This window comes from Sinocyclocheilus grahami, unplaced genomic scaffold (genome assembly GCF_001515645.1).
Source record: "Sinocyclocheilus grahami isolate Dianchi unplaced genomic scaffold, SAMN03320097.WGS_v1.1 scaffold734.1, whole genome shotgun sequence".
Lineage (NCBI taxonomy): Eukaryota > Metazoa > Chordata > Actinopteri > Cypriniformes > Cyprinidae > Sinocyclocheilus > Sinocyclocheilus grahami.
Window position 1 is genome coordinate 341,581 of NW_015505913.1, and position 16,986 is coordinate 358,566.

Genomic DNA, 16,986 nt, shown 5'->3' on the forward strand with positions numbered 1-16,986 from the left:
CACACACATCTGAACTGTATCTCTCACGTTCATTATCAGGACATTCATCACAAGTAGTAGCTGCATCTTTTCTTCCATTGTCATAGATTAAAATGAACATTGCTCTTAGACTTGATCAGTCAGTAGTTTGGCACTAATTAAGAAATAAATAGTGGTTTTGTGAAGAGTAATCTGAATGGTGTACACAAGGGGCAGTTCTAGACCCTTGTGAAGTCTTGTTAGTTTAAACATTCAAGTGATTTTAAGCCATTCAATCGCAATACGCCGTGAAAGAGAACTCAAATCCGTACTCGCGTGATGTGAGTTTCTGTGCACGGACAAAGAAAGCCACCTCTCAGACAGCACACGAGTAGCGAGTCTTTGCGAGCAAATACACACAAAGTTTTGTCAAAATGCCTGTCTGTTTTCCTGTATTTATCTGTGCTACTGGTTGTAATTTATTTGGACTGGACTGTTAAATCCAGACTAGCCATAAACATGACCCTATTCATAAACCAGCCGTTCCCAACCAGGCAGCTTAATTTAATTAACTTAATATATCAACACTTCCAGTTTCTGATAAGTGAAGATTGAAAACAAGCAGCATTGACATTTACTGCAGAAACACTGAGAGATCAATTGTCTATGCAAAATCATTCCCTTTTGTTGTCTTGTTTGTCGCCTCTCCAGTGCACCTGTTGTCACTTTCATTTGTACTGAAGCAGGTGAAACTAATTCACAGTCACTTATACTTCCTAACTGGACAGATTGATATCCCCGAAGTTGAACTGACTTTGTGGTATACTGTGATAATTAAGTGTTACCTTTCTTTTTTTTGAGCAGTGTATAACAAATTAGTTAGTATACTGTACAATGTTTTACTGCCAAACATACCTGAGTATCTGCAGTTTATAGTTTGGATCCTCCAGTTTGTGTTTGAGCAGCTGGACTCCTGATGGTCCTGGGTGATTGTAGCTCAGATCCAGCTCTCTCAGGTGTGAGGGGTTTGAACTCAGCGCTGAAGACAAATGACCACAACCTTCCTCTGTCACCATACAGCCTGATAACCTACAGACACACAGAGACAGATCATCTACAGACACACATCAAAAGTCAGATCACATTATTGGTCACATTACAAATATCAAGTACAAACACTTATACCTATATTAGTGGCCTGAATTATATTAAGAAAGATTTGGCTGCAGAGTTAAATTTACAATACTTTCTTTAATTATTTATCCTAAAAATAAAAGAATAAAAGTTATGATTGATTGCCGTTATAATCTATGTTCGTGCTCAGTGTAGACAGATACATCACTTGTTGCATCACATCTAGGTAATACACAGTGTAAAGGCAAAATCTGCTACTTTAAGGAATTCAAATTCTACAGTTAATTTGATTTGTTTAGGATTTAATTTGATTTGTTTTGATTTGTTTAGATAAAAGGGTCATATGATGTTGCTAAAAAGAACATTATTTGGTGTATTTGGTGTAATGCAATGTGTTTATGCGGTTTAAGGTTAAAAAAACACATTATTTTCCACATACTGTACATTATTGTTTCTCCTCTATGCCCCGCCTTTCTGAAACGTGTAGATTTTTACAAAGCTCATCGTTCTGAAAAGCGAGGTGTGCTCTGATTGGCCAGCTATCCAGTGCGTTGTGATTGGCCGAATACCTCAAGCGTGTGACGGAAATGTTACGCCCCTCACCATACTGTGATGATGCCCTGTCCGGCCGGAGCGACGAGACAAAACCATTAAAACCCATTATAAACCAGGCATTTGTTGCATTCAGTGGGACATAATTACTGATTATAATGACTTATATTGTCTTTTTACGCGTCGCGGCGCGATAACATAAAACCCTGTCTGCATTTGTGATCAGAGAAATGACAAACAACAAGCGCTACTCTACACTGCCCAAAACTCGCGTTTGAATCGTCAGTGGCAAATTCTTTAAATATAAAAAACGTACTTACAGGCTGTGATTCAGAAGCGCCAGACTGTCCTCGCAAAGTTGAAACAGCCCCACTTTATAGAAACAGACACCAGCATTGTAGGCTACTCTCCCAGGAAACAGTCCTCATCCTCCGCAAAATGTGCTGCACACATCTGAATATTTGGGTTGAAGTGTTCTGGAACAGTGTTGTAAATACAACTTAACCACTGATTTCTAGTCGTGTCCTCTTTTGGAAGGCCAAACAAAGTAGTTTCGCTTTCACAACGAAACACAGCGTCACACACAGCGGGCTAGAGTGAGGAACGGCCGGCGGATTTGACGAAGGAGCGTCCGGCGGGCTTGCAGCAACCACATGTGACGACCCCAGGCTGGACTCCACTTCATCCACGGTGAAAGCCGATCTGGCGATCCACAGCGTGAAGTTGATGTATTTCCTCAGCGACCAGCACGGATCAGCTCTAGGCATGACGAAGCAGATATCGTCCTCTTTTGGAAGACCAAACAAAGTAGTTGTGCTTTTACACCGAAACACACAGCGCCTTCACGACATGGCGGCGGCAACAATACTACAGCGAGAATAAAAGTTACGCCTTCTTTCTTTGGACATTTGGGCGGCATTATGCAAATCTTCCCACATAGTGATGTAGACATGTGGGGGCGTGTTAGAACGAGCTGTTTTAGGTAGGTGTGGCTGACTCTTAACTTTTATAAAGAATATCTCTTTGGATTTGAGACTTTAGTCTTTGCAACTTTACAGATCTTCTTTATGCACCAAGAGCTTGTAACACTCCAAAGAGAAAGGAAAAATGGAAATCGCATCATATGACCCCTTTACAAAGTGGAAACTAGTATTAACAAAGATTGATTAGGTGTGTCCAAATTTCTGACTGGTACTACACTTATTCTCTTTATAGAAATCAATGTAAAATCTGCTCAAAAGCCACAGACACAAAGGTGAAATTATGTTTTGTGTGAGCTGGCCCTGCCTGCAAGGATCATACAGTACATATGTTACTGCAATAGTTGTAAGAAGATTGTGTTTTCATTTATCATTTATCTTCTGACTCACTGAATAATATGCCCTCACACACACACATGCTTCAGTTTATCCCCCAGCATGGTTGAATCAGATCTGACTGTAGAGTCTGCCTGAGGGTAGAAGTGAAAATAGGCTGTGTCCTGGGTGAGAGGGGTCTGTGATGAGTTAACCGCCTGTTTCTTTATTTCCGGAGACGAGTAAGACTCTCTGATGTTGTTCTGTCCCCATATGTGGACAAAAACAATGCATACACTTCCAAAATATCAAACACTTTGAAATGCATAGATGAAGGACAATGTGCCTGAGTGATTGAACAAGTGATTAGTTTTTCCATTTCATTTCCCAACAGACTCCTTTTCTTAATTATTATCAGCATCCTGATAGTTTTTCTAAATATCTTGCATTGAAAGTTACGGTAATGCCAAGTATTTTCGGCAATCTCAAACTCACGCTGATGAACTCAGAGTTTGAGGGAGCGTAAAATACAATAGCAAGCAGTTTATTAGAATATAACAACACAAAACCTACTCAGGAATCAAGGAACAGGGCACAAGGAACAGAACTGAACATGCCAGCGGAACATCCATAAAGGAACAACACCAGACAATGAATGGAAGAAACAACAAGTCCTATATACACAGGTGTTAATTAGACACAGCTGAAAAAAAGGAGACTAATGAAGACGGACCAGGAAATAGAAAGAAAACAAAAGCACAAGGAACAGAGAGCAAAATGTGACACAAACATATACAACTCTGTTACAGTGCTAGTAATCTGGAACATCAAAACCTTTAAATGTAGCTGCACTGCAGTACTACTGTTTAAAATAATTTTAAAGGTAGTAGATAATCATTGTTCGGTACATCATTATAAAAGACAGCACTGTATTATTAATTACCTCAGTATCTCCAGCTGACAGTTTGGACTCTTCAGTCCATCAGAGAGCAGCTTCACTCCTGAATCCTGCAGGTCATTGTTACTCAGATCCAGCTCTCTCAGGATGGAGGACTGTAACACTGATGACAAACTCTCACAACACTCAACAGTGAGATTACAGGATTGTAGCCTGTGTGGAAAACAAGACAAATAATGTTATAATGTGCATCAGACAGGATTTATAATCTAAGATTTACTTGTCTGATGGAGAGCGTCACTTAATGAAATGTAATATTACCACTCGATTAGAAAGAATAATTATGTATATACATGAAAACATTTAAAAAATATTCTTACAGTGCCCTTCTGGTGTTTGTGATCACGGGCAGCATTCTCATCAGTGCTTCTTCAGATCTTTTGTATTTCTGCAGTTCCAACTTATCTTGAGTCACTTCTGACATCAGTAGCACAAACACCAGAGCCGACCACTGAGCAGAGGAGAGATTCTGTGCCGAAAGATTTCCTGAGCTCAGATTCTTCTGAATGTCCTTGACAAAGTCATATTTCAGTTCACTCAGACAGTAGAACAGGTTGATGGTCCTCTCCACTGATTTCTCCTTCTCTATTGTCTGTTTGATATAGTCAACGATGTCTTTAATGTTCGCGGTACTCAGTTTCAGTTCTGGCAGCAGTTCCTTCAGGTCACTCTGATTGGACTCCAGTGAGAGACCCAGCAGGAACCGGAGGAAAAGGTCCAGGTGTCCGTTCTTGCTTTGTAAAGCCTTGTTGACTGCAGACTTCAGAAGATGAAACAGCTGCTTATTAGACAGTTTCCATGATAGTGTCTTTCTCCAGGTTTGAAGAAATAGGTTTGATTTCTCATCTTTGTAAATCAGAAACACATAGAGAGCAGCAAGGAACTCCTGGACACTGAGATGTACAAAGCTGTAAATGTTTCTGGCTGAAACAACCTTTTCCGTCTGAAAGATCTGAGTGCATAACCCAGATAACACTGACCCTTCACTGACATCTAGTCCGCACTCCTCAAGATCTTCTTTGTAGAAAATCAGATTTCCTTTCTCCAGCTGTTGAAAGGCCAATTTCCCAAGCTTTAGAACAATCTGATCAAAAGACCTGGCTTTGAACTTAAGTTCAGGATTATCACTGTATTTTTTTTCCATCTGAACCTTCTGAGAAAGCAAGAAGTTTGTGTACATCTCTGTGAGAGTTGTGGGAGTTTTGCCATTGCTCCCTCGAGCCAGCAGAGGCTGAAGAACAGTAAGAGAGATCCAGCAGAAGACAGGGATGTGGCACATGATGTAGAGACTCCTGGATTTCCTGATGTGACGGATGATGTTTCCAGCTACCTCAGGACTGCTGTTTTTGATGAAGTATTGCTCTTTCTGCTCATCATTAAATCCTCGCACTTCTGTCACTTGATCAATGTAGTCTCGGGGTATCAGACCTGCTGCTGCTGGTCTGGACGTGATCCAGATGAGAGCAGAGGGAACCAGATGCCTTTTGATCAGGTTTGTAACTATCTTACTCACTGTTGTTTGTTCATGCACATCTGTAAATCCATCACTATCATGAAATCTCAAAGGGAAGTGACACTCATCCAGCCCATCAAAAATAAACATGACCTTACCGTCATCTTCAGGAAGAGAGGGCAGTTCTTCAGGATCACTAAAGAAGCATTCGTTAACCAGTTCCATGAGACTGCAGTTCTTTGTAATCATATTCAGTCTACGGAATGGGAGTGGAAATATGAAGAGTATGTCTTGATTTTCTCTTTCTTCAGCCCAGTCAAGAATGAATTTATTGACAGAGACTGTCTTTCCCACCCCTGCAATCCCCATTGTTAGTACTTTTTTATTTTGCCGACCAGTATCATACTGGACTTTGAATAGGTCATTGCACAAGATTGTGGTGTCCTTCACAGTAATTTGGTGAATATTCAATTCAATCTGTCTCACCTCGTGGTCACTCACTATTCCTCCAGTCTCATTCTCCACCACGAATAGATCAGTGTAAATATCATTCAGATATTTCTGATGACCTGTTTGTGAATTACCAACCAATATCCGCTTATAGTCCTCTTGTAATCTGTTCTTCAGTCTGAGGCTGATCTCTCCATAATCAGGAATACCAGCTTTACTATCCTCTGCAGTTGAGCCTTTGTGAAAAAGGAAAATAAAACACAGCAAAAAAAGTTAGATATCTCAAACTTCTGAGCTGTATAATTAATTTTAACCTTGTCTATGATGCCCTTTATAAATAAATGTACTTGAATAAGTGTTTTATTTATCTTAATGCTGTGTTCAACACTTAAAGGCACAATACTTACATTATCCCAAATGTTTCAAAGAATGTTTAAATCCAGAGAAATAAGCAATTTTAACTAGTGGCACGGAGCGTGTCTATAGTGTCATTGTGTCGCCTGCCAATGATGTCAAAACCCCTCGATTTCCGGTTTTGTTTTGTAGAAAACATGGAAACACCAAAGACGCTTTAATATGTTGTGTGTTTTAATAGACCGGTGACGACCGCACAGAGTAGCATTATAACAGAACTAAATGTATCTAGTATGATAAAACAGCGCTGCTTTACCCCACATACACATGACTGGAAGCAGCGGAAGCGCTCGACTGTGGCATTATAAAAGCTCCACTGCTTTACCCCACATACGCACGACCGGAAGAAGCGGAAGCGCTCGACTGTGGCATAATAAAAGCCCCGCTGCTTTACCCCACATACGCACGACCGGAAGCAGCGGAAGCGCTCGACTGTGGCATAATAAAAGCTCTGCTGCTTTCCAGCCGTGTATCACGCTCGTTCAGCGCCTCGTTTCGCTTCGACGGCTTTCAGCCTCACCCTGCTTCATACTACTACTTTAATAAATCCTTAGCTCATCCATGAACATGATTTCTGCCGAGTCCCGTCAGATTGCATCGGCTGTGGGGATGAAGACCACAACTCCCATGATTCCACACTCAGTTGACATTCCTAAATTATCTAAGTTAGCAGAGTGTGTTAACGTGTAAAGTTCTTACCAGGTCAAGAAAAAATTACATTTCAGTAATTTATGCCTCAGTTTTTATGTTTTTAACTGAGATAGTGTAATAATTTTTTTAACAAATATATAATTATTATTTACATAAGAAACAGATGCAAAGATAAATTTAAACAAATCACACTTGAGAAATGTCTCAGTATTTTTTGTTCATACAATGCATTGTTGAAAACAGTTTGGTTACCAACATTCTTCAAAATATCTTTTTAATAATACTGTAAACATGAAACTAAAACTGCCAGTAGGTGGCAGTAAATGTGTTACTGAGTAAGTCATTGTAAGTCATTCATTCATTTGATTCATTCAAAGGGCTGATGCATTCAGGAATGAAGTAAACGGCTCTCTTTATGAATGGGCCATTTCATCACTGGTTTGCCCGATTCATTCAGAACCCAGGTTCATTCAAAAATTAATCACTTCTGTGTTGCTCGGAGATGCACAACAGCTCTGCTGTGGCTTTATTGGTAACATTTTTATTGAAAATTGAGCTAAAACAAACAATATTGTGCCACCAATCAACTGTATGAAATGTAAGATGACATATGTAGGTCTGGGGTGGGACGGGTGCGTTAAATGCATTAATTATTAATGCATTATTAATTAAATTAACATGTTAAATCAACGGCCATAATAATAACGTGATCATTATTTACCCCAGATCTGTTCTGAAGCAGCTCCAACGGTGGCAGAAACCTCTATATTGCCCTGAGCCTGAACTGCTTGAGAGAGATGAAACAAAACGACAATGCAGTGACATAAATCACTCAAACGCATTGACAAAGCAAAGAGGAACGTTTAAGCTGAAACTCAACTATTACTTCAGTCTTTACACTACCGAAGCCACTCTGTTAATGATCAAATATATAATTGGACTTTTAGTCACCTTGCTTGTGTTCGTTCTCTAACTCTTCAGCCAGAAGGTTCTGGTTCATCTTCTTCAGGATGTTCACCGTGATCTTCACAGCTTCTTCTGCTCCAAAACATGCCACCATCTTATCCACTGTGTCTAAGACATCTGCTTTGTCCATCGCAGAAGCTGAAACACACTCATGATTCTTCAAGTGCCACTGAAACTCCCTCAGATCAGCTTTTACTAGATCCTTCAGTGAGTTCACGAGCAGCTCTTTAACAGATGCCATCGTCCTTCAATGATTCACTTCTGCGGGACAAGAACAAGATCTGAAGTAGTTTCACTCCAGATTTTCAAATAGTTGTATCTCGGCCAAATATTGTCCTATCCTAACAAACCATACATCAATGGAAAGATTATTTTCCCCCTTTCAGATGATGCATACATCTCTATTTCTAAAAATTGACCCTCATGAGTGGTTTTGTGCTCCAGTGTGTCAAATGTTTGCTGCGATGAGATCAGGCCATGAGTGACAGTGCAATTAAACTAATGTTTCAGAGTTTCATGTTCTGCTTCGAGATTACTAAAGACCAGCTTCACATGCAGTGACTGCCAGCTGCAACTTGCTCCTTATGAACACTTAGTCAACATGAGTCCCTGCGGTACATTATAGATGGATTTATCATGTTCTTTTCCAGTAAACAATAATCAATCCCACATTAACACACACAAACACGGACACCAAACAGAATAGCAGAGGGATGCAAACAGTCTTGTGTGTGGAAGAAAAGTGAAGTAGCCAAATGTGCAATGTAGCTGTGTTGGGAATTACCCCCATTCCCTCCTTGGATGGATAACTCAGCTGCAGGCGCCATCTTCTGGCGAGACACGGGAATTCATTTGGCATGACCCTCACAGTGCATTATGGGTATTCGCTAGCTGTTGGGTGTACATCAGTTGTACACTCGTTATTGCGGTTGCTCTTAAAGATCATTTGGTCTGAACTTTTGAATTGCTGAGTACTGGAAGGAAGAAATGAGACATGGGACTTCCGTAAAACAATGTTTTTCAGTTGTTTGTGAAAGCAAGGAAAAGCACCTTCCTTCTGCGACAAACGCAACAACAAAATAGACAAAATGTCAATGATGCTGAAGCGAGACAGAGTCATACTGGAACAGAAAGGACTTTTTTTAATGCAAGCATTTGTTTTTAGAAAAACAAAACTCCCTTCTGTCCCGTGAAACCTGCAGATGCCCCTACTCAGCATTAAACAGCACTCATGAGTAAAAGAACAAACACCAGTGCAACGCAGCATCATAAATTACATGCAGTGGACCGTCACTTCACATGGACTTTAGACAAAGCAAGACTGTAAAACATACGCAACCTTTGTACTAGAAACCAATGTCAGAAGTTGTTTTGGGGTGTGTATCTTAACACCTTTAGCCATATCTTCAGAGTAAGTTGAATATGCACTTGAATTATAAGCATCTAAAATAAAAAAACTCACCACAGATGAATCTGCAGTCCTAGTTGTATGCTCGTGCTCAAGGTCTTAAAACGTTTAAATCCAACGCCTCGGCAGGCAGTTTTTTGTTGCAAATCCTTTTAATTTAACCAAAAAAGTCAAGGGAAATTAAACTTCAAGTATAAGATAAAAACGATTGAATTATGTCGTATACTAAAGAATAAAGCACAATAAATCTATGGTGTAATCAGCTTCGCGCATCCAGCCTCAGAGAGATTGATCCATGGGATCAGAATTTGAATCAACAATCAACTTAGTCTTTTATAATCAAGATGTGAGGTCATAACTCGGCCAAGGCGTCCAAAGTCCTCCTTCCTCCCTGTCCAGACATCTTTCAGCATGACGAACACACACAGACACACAAGGGAATGTTTGAGAAAAAGTTAGAAAGCTTTTAAAATTACAATCTTTTTTATGTTTTTTTTTTTTTACAGGGCATAAGACATTTTAAGTTAAATATAATGAGTAAATGCACTGGCTAAATAAGTTGAGTGAAAAGCGAAAATAATAAAACAAAAAAAAGTCAGGATCATAGCAAAAAAAAAACATTTTTAAAGGCATTACAATAGATTCATCCGTCAGTATATTAGGCGTATTAGTCAGTCTTGTGATGCTGACAGGTGAGTCCGCCTGTGTGTGAGAAGGAGCTTTGCCCGACAGGTATGTCATTTCTTCTTCTATTGGGATGAAGAGATATTGTAATCAGACCACCTGACTAAAGGAATCACCACTGAACATCAACTGATTTATCAGCCTAAGAGTATCTGCGCCCAGTCAGGTCAGCGTTACTCAGGTCCAGCTCTCTCAGGACAGAGTTAGATACTAATTTAACAGAACTCATGGGTGCATTCGCTGGACACTCTGAACACAGCATTTAAAAACAAAGATTACAAATCAGCTCAATGTACGCTTTCAAGCATGAAATATACTGTATAATGTACATTTTGCATCAGTTCAAATGAGAAATGGTTGATTACACAAAGAAATCTGCCGACTGCCTCCATTCTTGGTTCTTACTAACAAAACTCCAAATTTTCCTTCGAAGTAGTTACTAAGTCACCTTAAATAATAATACTTGTAGATGTTTCTTGTACTTCCTCTGAACTGTTATCTTGAGCAGAAGCTCCTCCCACTTCTGAATTTCCATAAATCTTTAATTTTTTGCCTGAAGCAGTTAAACCACACCCACTTTTGTTAAACATTACTATTGCATCACATGATCCAGTAGATGAAAGTACACACAGGTATTGTGTCCATAATCCAGAAGCTTTCAAGCAGTTTCTGGAGCCTGAGCTCAGGTCTGATCAGCTGAGGAGTTCAGAATGAGGAACATCTCAAAGGTGCAACAATAAGGAGGCTCCAGGGACAGTTTGGAAACCATCGCAGCCAAGCGTGACGTTAATGAACTCTCCATAGAAACAGCACGCCCACACCAGCGTCTTGTGTTAGTGTTTGTCAGATAGTGAGCGAGTCTTTCAGCTTATCTGTGCTTCCACAGCAGGTTTATATGACGCTTTTCAGAGAGGTATGATCTCACTTTCTATCTATCTACTCGTGAAAGAAATATTCCTCTATTAAACAAAAGTGATAGAAAAAAATTTTCTAGATAGAATAAAAATTTATAAAAATTTTTTATAAATATACACCACACACACAAGGTTGTATTACTGATTTGATCTCCATTTCTGCTGTATGCTCACAGTAGTCAAGCGAATGTGTTGCTTGTGGAACGTTTCTGACAACCAGAGATTCTCAACTTATGATAAAAAAAACAGGCATATCAACGTTTCGGTCAAAGACCTTCGTCAGGCAAACACGCCTGTGTTTGCCTGACCAAGGTCTTTGTCCGAAAAGTTGCTATTTTTAACTTCTTTGAATAAAGGGAGAATAACAGTGCAGATCGTTTCTCTATTATTTGATGTACCTTTTGATCTTGCACCTGGCCAAGACTTTTTTGGATGTGCGTAATTTGACCCTTCAGAAAAAAGACCAGAAATCAGTGACGGACAGAAAGTAAGACTGTGATTAAAATGAGCAAGACTGCTGCTGTTAGAGAATGACAATCAGAGAGCAGCGCTTTATAACATCTAGAGGAGTTTCGTTTATTGTGTTTATTGAATACTGGTAAAAAAAAAAAAAAAAAGTTTCCAATCAACAATAAATAAATACATTTAAGCATAGCTTTATATACCGTTATATTCAGCAGGTTATATACAGTAAATGTAGAGAATATATGTGACCCTGCAGCACAAAAGCAGTCATAAGGGTCAATTTGTGTATACGTCACATGAATGCTGAATAAATAATCTTTCCATTGATGTATGGTTTGTTAGGATAGGACAATATTTGAAAATCTGGAATCTGAGGGTGCAAAAAAATCTAAATATTGAGAAAATCATCTTTAAAGTTGTTCAAATGAAGTTCTTAGCAATGCATATTACTAATCAAACATTAAGTTTTGATATATTTACGGTAGGAAAGTTACAAAATATCTTCATGGAACATGATCTTTACTTAATATCCTAATGATTTTTGGCATAAAAGAGAAATGTATAATTGTGACCCATACAATGTATTGTTGGCTATTGCTACAAATATCCCCCAGCGACTTAACACTGCTTTTGTGCTGCAGGGACACATATTTCAACAGAACTCTGAGTGATCCCGCATCTATTAATAAACGCTTATTCACTCATTTCTCTTCTGAAGGTGCAGGACCATGGTGGGAACATTAAATGAATTAGTCCATCTGAGTAACACGAGGTTCGGTCGACCCCGGCCCAGACACGGACTCAGCCTCCTCTACTGGTTTGCCAGTGAATGCGTCTCTTTTGAAAACCACAGCATGCTCTCTGAATGTGACCCAGCCGAGGGAGATTTTGGGTTTCACTATTTTCAGAACAGATACGACCAATATGGGAATAAACTTCTTCCAGACGAAGATTTTCCTTACTATGTGGTTGGCAATCTAAATTCACCAGGAGCTGAAGATCTTCCCGATTACGTCTCAGAAGACAAATCTACTGACGAGCACGACAGCAACACGGATCGCATCATTGTCAGTCTCGATGAGGAGTGCTTTCATCGGGTTTATGTGACTCAACACCACGACCGATCCAACTACGATCCAGACGCCACTTACCGGATCTCCAGAGGCCTTCTCATGATCATCAGGAGGATGAGGTTATATGCGTTTCTGGTGGAGATGGGTTATTATTCATACATACAGTACATCCCACCAATGCCTGTCATTAATTACAGACCTCAAACTACAAACACAGTCAGTTCAGATTTCACTGCGGTCACTCTATCCTCCAGTGAACCAGCACACAATGAGCCTCCTGCAGCTCAGAACAACGACACCATAATCCAGTTAGATGATGACACGCCTGCGCAAGAACCCTTACCCAAGAAGAAGGGGTTCTGTGAAAGATTCTGCACCATTCTTTAAAACAGGGCTCAAATGAAATTACCACTCAATTGATTTTGATTGGACTCGCTGGTGCAAAGACGGTAGCAGATAATGAACATTAGCATATTTTATCATCATCTTTCAACCATAAAGATTGCATTCACAAACTGATGAGCTCTAATAATCTGAAGAATTCTAAATGAGCTTGTGCATGTGTGTTATATAACGCAGCCTGCATCAGCTTACGTGTGTGATTTTCTCACCGTTCCCTTCCTCACTGATCTGCAGTTTTGATATGCGTTTCTGGTGGAGATGGGTTATTATTCATACATACAGTACATCCCACCAATGCCTGTCATTAATTACAGACCTCAAACTACAAACACAGTCAGTTCAGATTTCACTGCGGTTACTCTATCCTCCAGTGAACCAGCACACAATGAGCCTCCTGCAGCTCAGAACAACGACACCATAATCCAGTTAGATGATGACACGCCTGCGCAAGAACCCTTACCCAAGAAGAAGGGGTTCTGTGAAAGATTCTGCACCATTCTTTAAAACAGGGCTCAAATGAAATTACCACTCAATTGATTTTGATTGGACTCGCTGGTGCAAAGACGGTAGCAGATAATGAACATTAGCATATTTTATCATCATCTTTCAACCATAAAGATTGCATTCACAAACTGATGAGCTCTAATAATCTGAAGAATTCTAAATGAGCTTGTGCATGTGTGTTATATAACGCAGCCTGCATCAGCTTACGTGTGTGATTTTCTCACCGTTCCCTTCCTCACTGATCTGCAGTTTTGATGTGGACGTTTAGTGTGCACTTCTGAGGGTGCGTGAGACATCTGACCCGACATCTTCGCAACCTGGAAATATGTGATAATTCATTAACAGAATGACTGGTGACAAGACACCGCCAATGCCATCGCTTTCGCTTTCAATTCACAATTTCCTATTGCTGCAACACTGACAGAGGAATCAGATGCACAAATAAAAGAAATCACATGATGCTTTCAGTGATGGAGTTTATAATAGTTTATTTAATATTTTGTACTTGAATGTTTTGAGCAATTTGATTTTTTTCATTATTCGTCAACTTTACGTTTTTAGAATCACTCAAATGTGTATTAATGGACTTTCTCTAATAGCTTGCTGATGCCTTACTGGGCCGTCGTGGCTTAATGGTTGGAGTTGGATGTGTAACCCAAAGGTCGCGGGTTCGAGTCTCGGTATTGAACATTATACCTCGATCAGATCAGTACATTTAGCATTACATAGAATCACAAACCCTATAGTAAGTATAATAGGCATAAAAAACTTAATTATTGGTCCCAAAAAAAAAAAGGTATCATGAAAGAAATCAGAAATCCAATCCAAATGAACTTTTGGACCCTTGTATTTTTCCCATTCATCATTCCATAGCTTGTCCCGCACCATCCTCATGTCTGTTAGTACTGGGGAAATATTCCCTCCATCTGTATCATCTGCTGGAGAGAAAGTGCAACATTCCTTAAGAAGGACTTCAGTGAACTCTTTGAAACACTTCGAAGACTTAAAGTTCAGTCGTTCATCAGTGGGCCACTCCCAGCAAGAGGAACTAATATGTTTTCACGTTTGCTTGGGCTGAACACATGGCTACAAAGAATCTGCAGCTTAAAAGGAGTCAATTTCATCGATAACTTCAATCTTTTCTGGGGCCATAGACAACTGTTTAAACTGGATGGCCTCCACCTAAACAAACTTGGTGCAAGAGTGCTAAAGGACAACATCTACTTCTCCATCCGTCATCCTTCAGTAGTGTGTGCCAAACTACTCAACCTGAATGGCACACACACACCTGGACAGAGTATGAGCCATTGTGTATGAAATGTGCTATACAAATAAACTTGCCTTGCCTTGCCTTCCCAACTCTTACAAGCCACTCAATAAAGTTGAACTGAACCCAGATAGCACATGTACATCTCAAAGATTCTGGAAAGCATCTGCTGTGAACAAACATCTGATAAATGTCTTTAAAAAGTAACATCTTAAAGGCATTTCCTCAATGTCTCTGTAACACCTGACAGGAAGCATCTTAGAGATCCCTCACCCAAATGATCCATGGCATACTACAAACAAAACCAAACGAAATCATGGTTACTAAAGCTGAACCATGGGAACCACAAAAGCTGGGTTGCACTTACAGTATGGTATGCGCAAATGCAATCATTGCAGGAAAGATGATCGCGGGGAAACCCATGCAACATTCTGTAACAGTTACGCGGAAACACACACAGAACGCGTTATCTCGCAGTCGTATGAAGCATGTATGTGCTGTGTTGAATATGTATTTCTCCTCATCGGATATTTTTCTCATGAATAATATCAGAGTCTGGGAAACTGCCAGTGTTAATGGAGGAGCATGAAATACATTCAATGCAAGACATGTCTCCAATATTCTCTGGACATTTGTGAAAGAGAGTTGCTATGAAGGCGTAATTTGATGGTTTCATGCGCATCAATGTTAAGTAAATGAATGACTGCTCTGAATATCCTATTTTCATTTGTTGCATGCAGATGCGATTTGAAAATTCCATGTACATTATCTGTTCAGTGAATTAATCAAAGTAAATGAATGATTGTTCTGATAACACACGTGCTGTTTAGAGGTGTTTTGTTCATTGCAATAGTTTAAACATTTTACAAGTTATACGTTTGTCTGGATAAAAACATCTGCACATGCAATACACTGAAAAGCTCTGATATGGCAAAGACAATCGGTTGAGGTTCAGTGTACTAGCAGCCGTGTGTGTTAACATGTTCGATCCAGTAGATGTCAGTGCTATTACTGAACACAAACGCCTCTGTCATCATGCGATCATAAATATCTTCCATTTTGCCGGTGTTTTTTTTTTTCGTAATGAAGTTTGACATTGCATTATATGTCAGAAGTCCAGTGGAAACGAGCAGTGGTTCCGAAGCAGAATCAGAGGTCACGGCACCTGTGCACTCAGGTGTGCTGCGATCAGACTCACCTGCTGAGCGCGAGAGAAATCACAAAGACACGGGTTACCTGATATTCATGGAAACACTCTGAGTCCACACAAACCTCCTTCAGGAGCTGAATTCGTTCTGGGACAGGCTGCAGTGGCTTTCTTTCTTTCTTTCGGACCTGTCAGAGATCATGGATTGGGGTTCAGATCTTTGGGTGAGTTTATTCTTTACTTCAGACTCTGGAGACTATTACGCTGATATCTTTTGAAGTGAAGGGCAGTCATGATTAACCTTTATTTTATTTACTTGTCCGAACTGATGTTATAACTATTAATTACATAAGCGCATACATTTATAATTAATGTACATTTCAAAAAAGGTGCCAAACAATGCGCAAAAACAATTTATTTGAAATTAAAAAAGCAAAACACGTGTTTTTATGTTGATAATTTATGTAAATCCAACCATTGTGATCCAGAAAGTGTGCTAGTGATATTGAAACTAAGTCACAATTTAAATAAAAAAGATAATTATAAAGTGATATAAATGATGTTTGCGTTAAAGAAAAGTTGGCTACAGAACGCATTTCTTATTTTAAACGTCTATGAAGAAATGTTAAAATGTCTCCACACTGATTTTTTTTTGTTTACCTATATTTATACTATTATTTATTCTTTAGGTCACGTGAGAGTTTCACTGAGATTTGCTTTCTCTGTCTGGGGCTTTACCTGTGCAGGTTAAACTGGTTTGGGCACCACTGGTGTCTGATCATCTCTGAACGGCAGTAAAGACCAGACAAACTATTTCTGCTCTCCATTGCTTCGGAATGATTTCTGGACCAACAGGAAGTAGATCAGTGAGCTCACACACCTTCCTGTTAAGTGTCTAATGAATAAGAGCTTAAATACAGACTCAACTAAGCGTACTATACAGTGGCGTGTGTGCCTACGTAACCATTTTAGTACAGTTAGGTTATAATATTTATAGATAGCTGATTTTAAAAACAATAGTGTTTGCAAGAATTTCTGCTGAAGCCAAATGTGTCATGTGACCCATCAGGTCATCTTGTCGCTAGTGTGAAGTAGATCGACCCGTCAAGCTAGTTTGAGAGTTGCACGTGGGAAAAAGAGCGACACACTCGATGTACCACACCTAACACACCTATTCTGAGACCTGACTGTCCTACATACCACACTCACTCGCACGCACACACACACGCACGCACGCGCACACACTCACTCACACTCTCTCACACACACACACACACACACTCACTCACTC

At 39.7% G+C, this 16,986-nt stretch overlaps 3 protein-coding genes across 3 annotated transcripts in view; 2 read left to right on the plus strand and 1 right to left on the minus strand.

Annotated features, from left to right (window-relative positions):
* Window positions 1-4,213: 4,213 nt before the first annotated feature.
* On the minus strand, window positions 4,214-8,072 carry LOC107560594 (protein NLRC3-like). The gene is made up of 2 exons (XM_016244819.1): window positions 7,817-8,072; window positions 4,214-6,036 (listed from the first exon to the last, which is right to left on the minus strand). Exons 1-2 carry the CDS (start codon window positions 8,070-8,072, stop codon window positions 4,214-4,216), a joined length of 2,079 nt encoding a protein of 692 aa, XP_016100305.1.
* Window positions 8,073-10,581: 2,509 nt separating this feature from the next.
* On the plus strand, window positions 10,582-12,764 carry LOC107560599 (uncharacterized). The gene is made up of 2 exons (XM_016244823.1): window positions 10,582-10,836; window positions 12,021-12,764. Exon 2 carries the CDS (start codon window positions 12,031-12,033, stop codon window positions 12,760-12,762), a length of 732 nt encoding a protein of 243 aa, XP_016100309.1. The 5' UTR covers window positions 10,582-10,836; window positions 12,021-12,030; the 3' UTR covers window positions 12,763-12,764.
* Window positions 12,765-15,634: 2,870 nt separating this feature from the next.
* Window positions 15,635-16,986, plus strand: part of trip10b (thyroid hormone receptor interactor 10b) — a 9,820-nt gene continuing 8,468 nt past the window's right edge. Inside the window, exon 1 of the mRNA XM_016244794.1 lies at window positions 15,635-15,919. Within this exon, the coding sequence (XP_016100280.1) occupies window positions 15,896-15,919 (24 nt within the window). The 5' untranslated portion in view covers window positions 15,635-15,895. The remainder of the gene's footprint in view (window positions 15,920-16,986) is intronic.

Coding starts and splice junctions, on each gene's coding strand:
- LOC107560599 (XM_016244823.1), top strand. CDS start 12,031: ATGGTGGGAACATTAAATGAATTAGTCCATCTGAGTAACACGAGGTTC.
- LOC107560594 (XM_016244819.1), bottom strand. CDS start 8,072: ATGGCATCTGTTAAAGAGCTGCTCGTGAACTCACTGAAGGATCTAGTA. Junction 6,037..7,816: donor AGAGAACGAACACAAGCAAG/GTGACTAAAAGT, acceptor TTTTTCACAAAG/GCTCAACTGCAGAGGATAGT.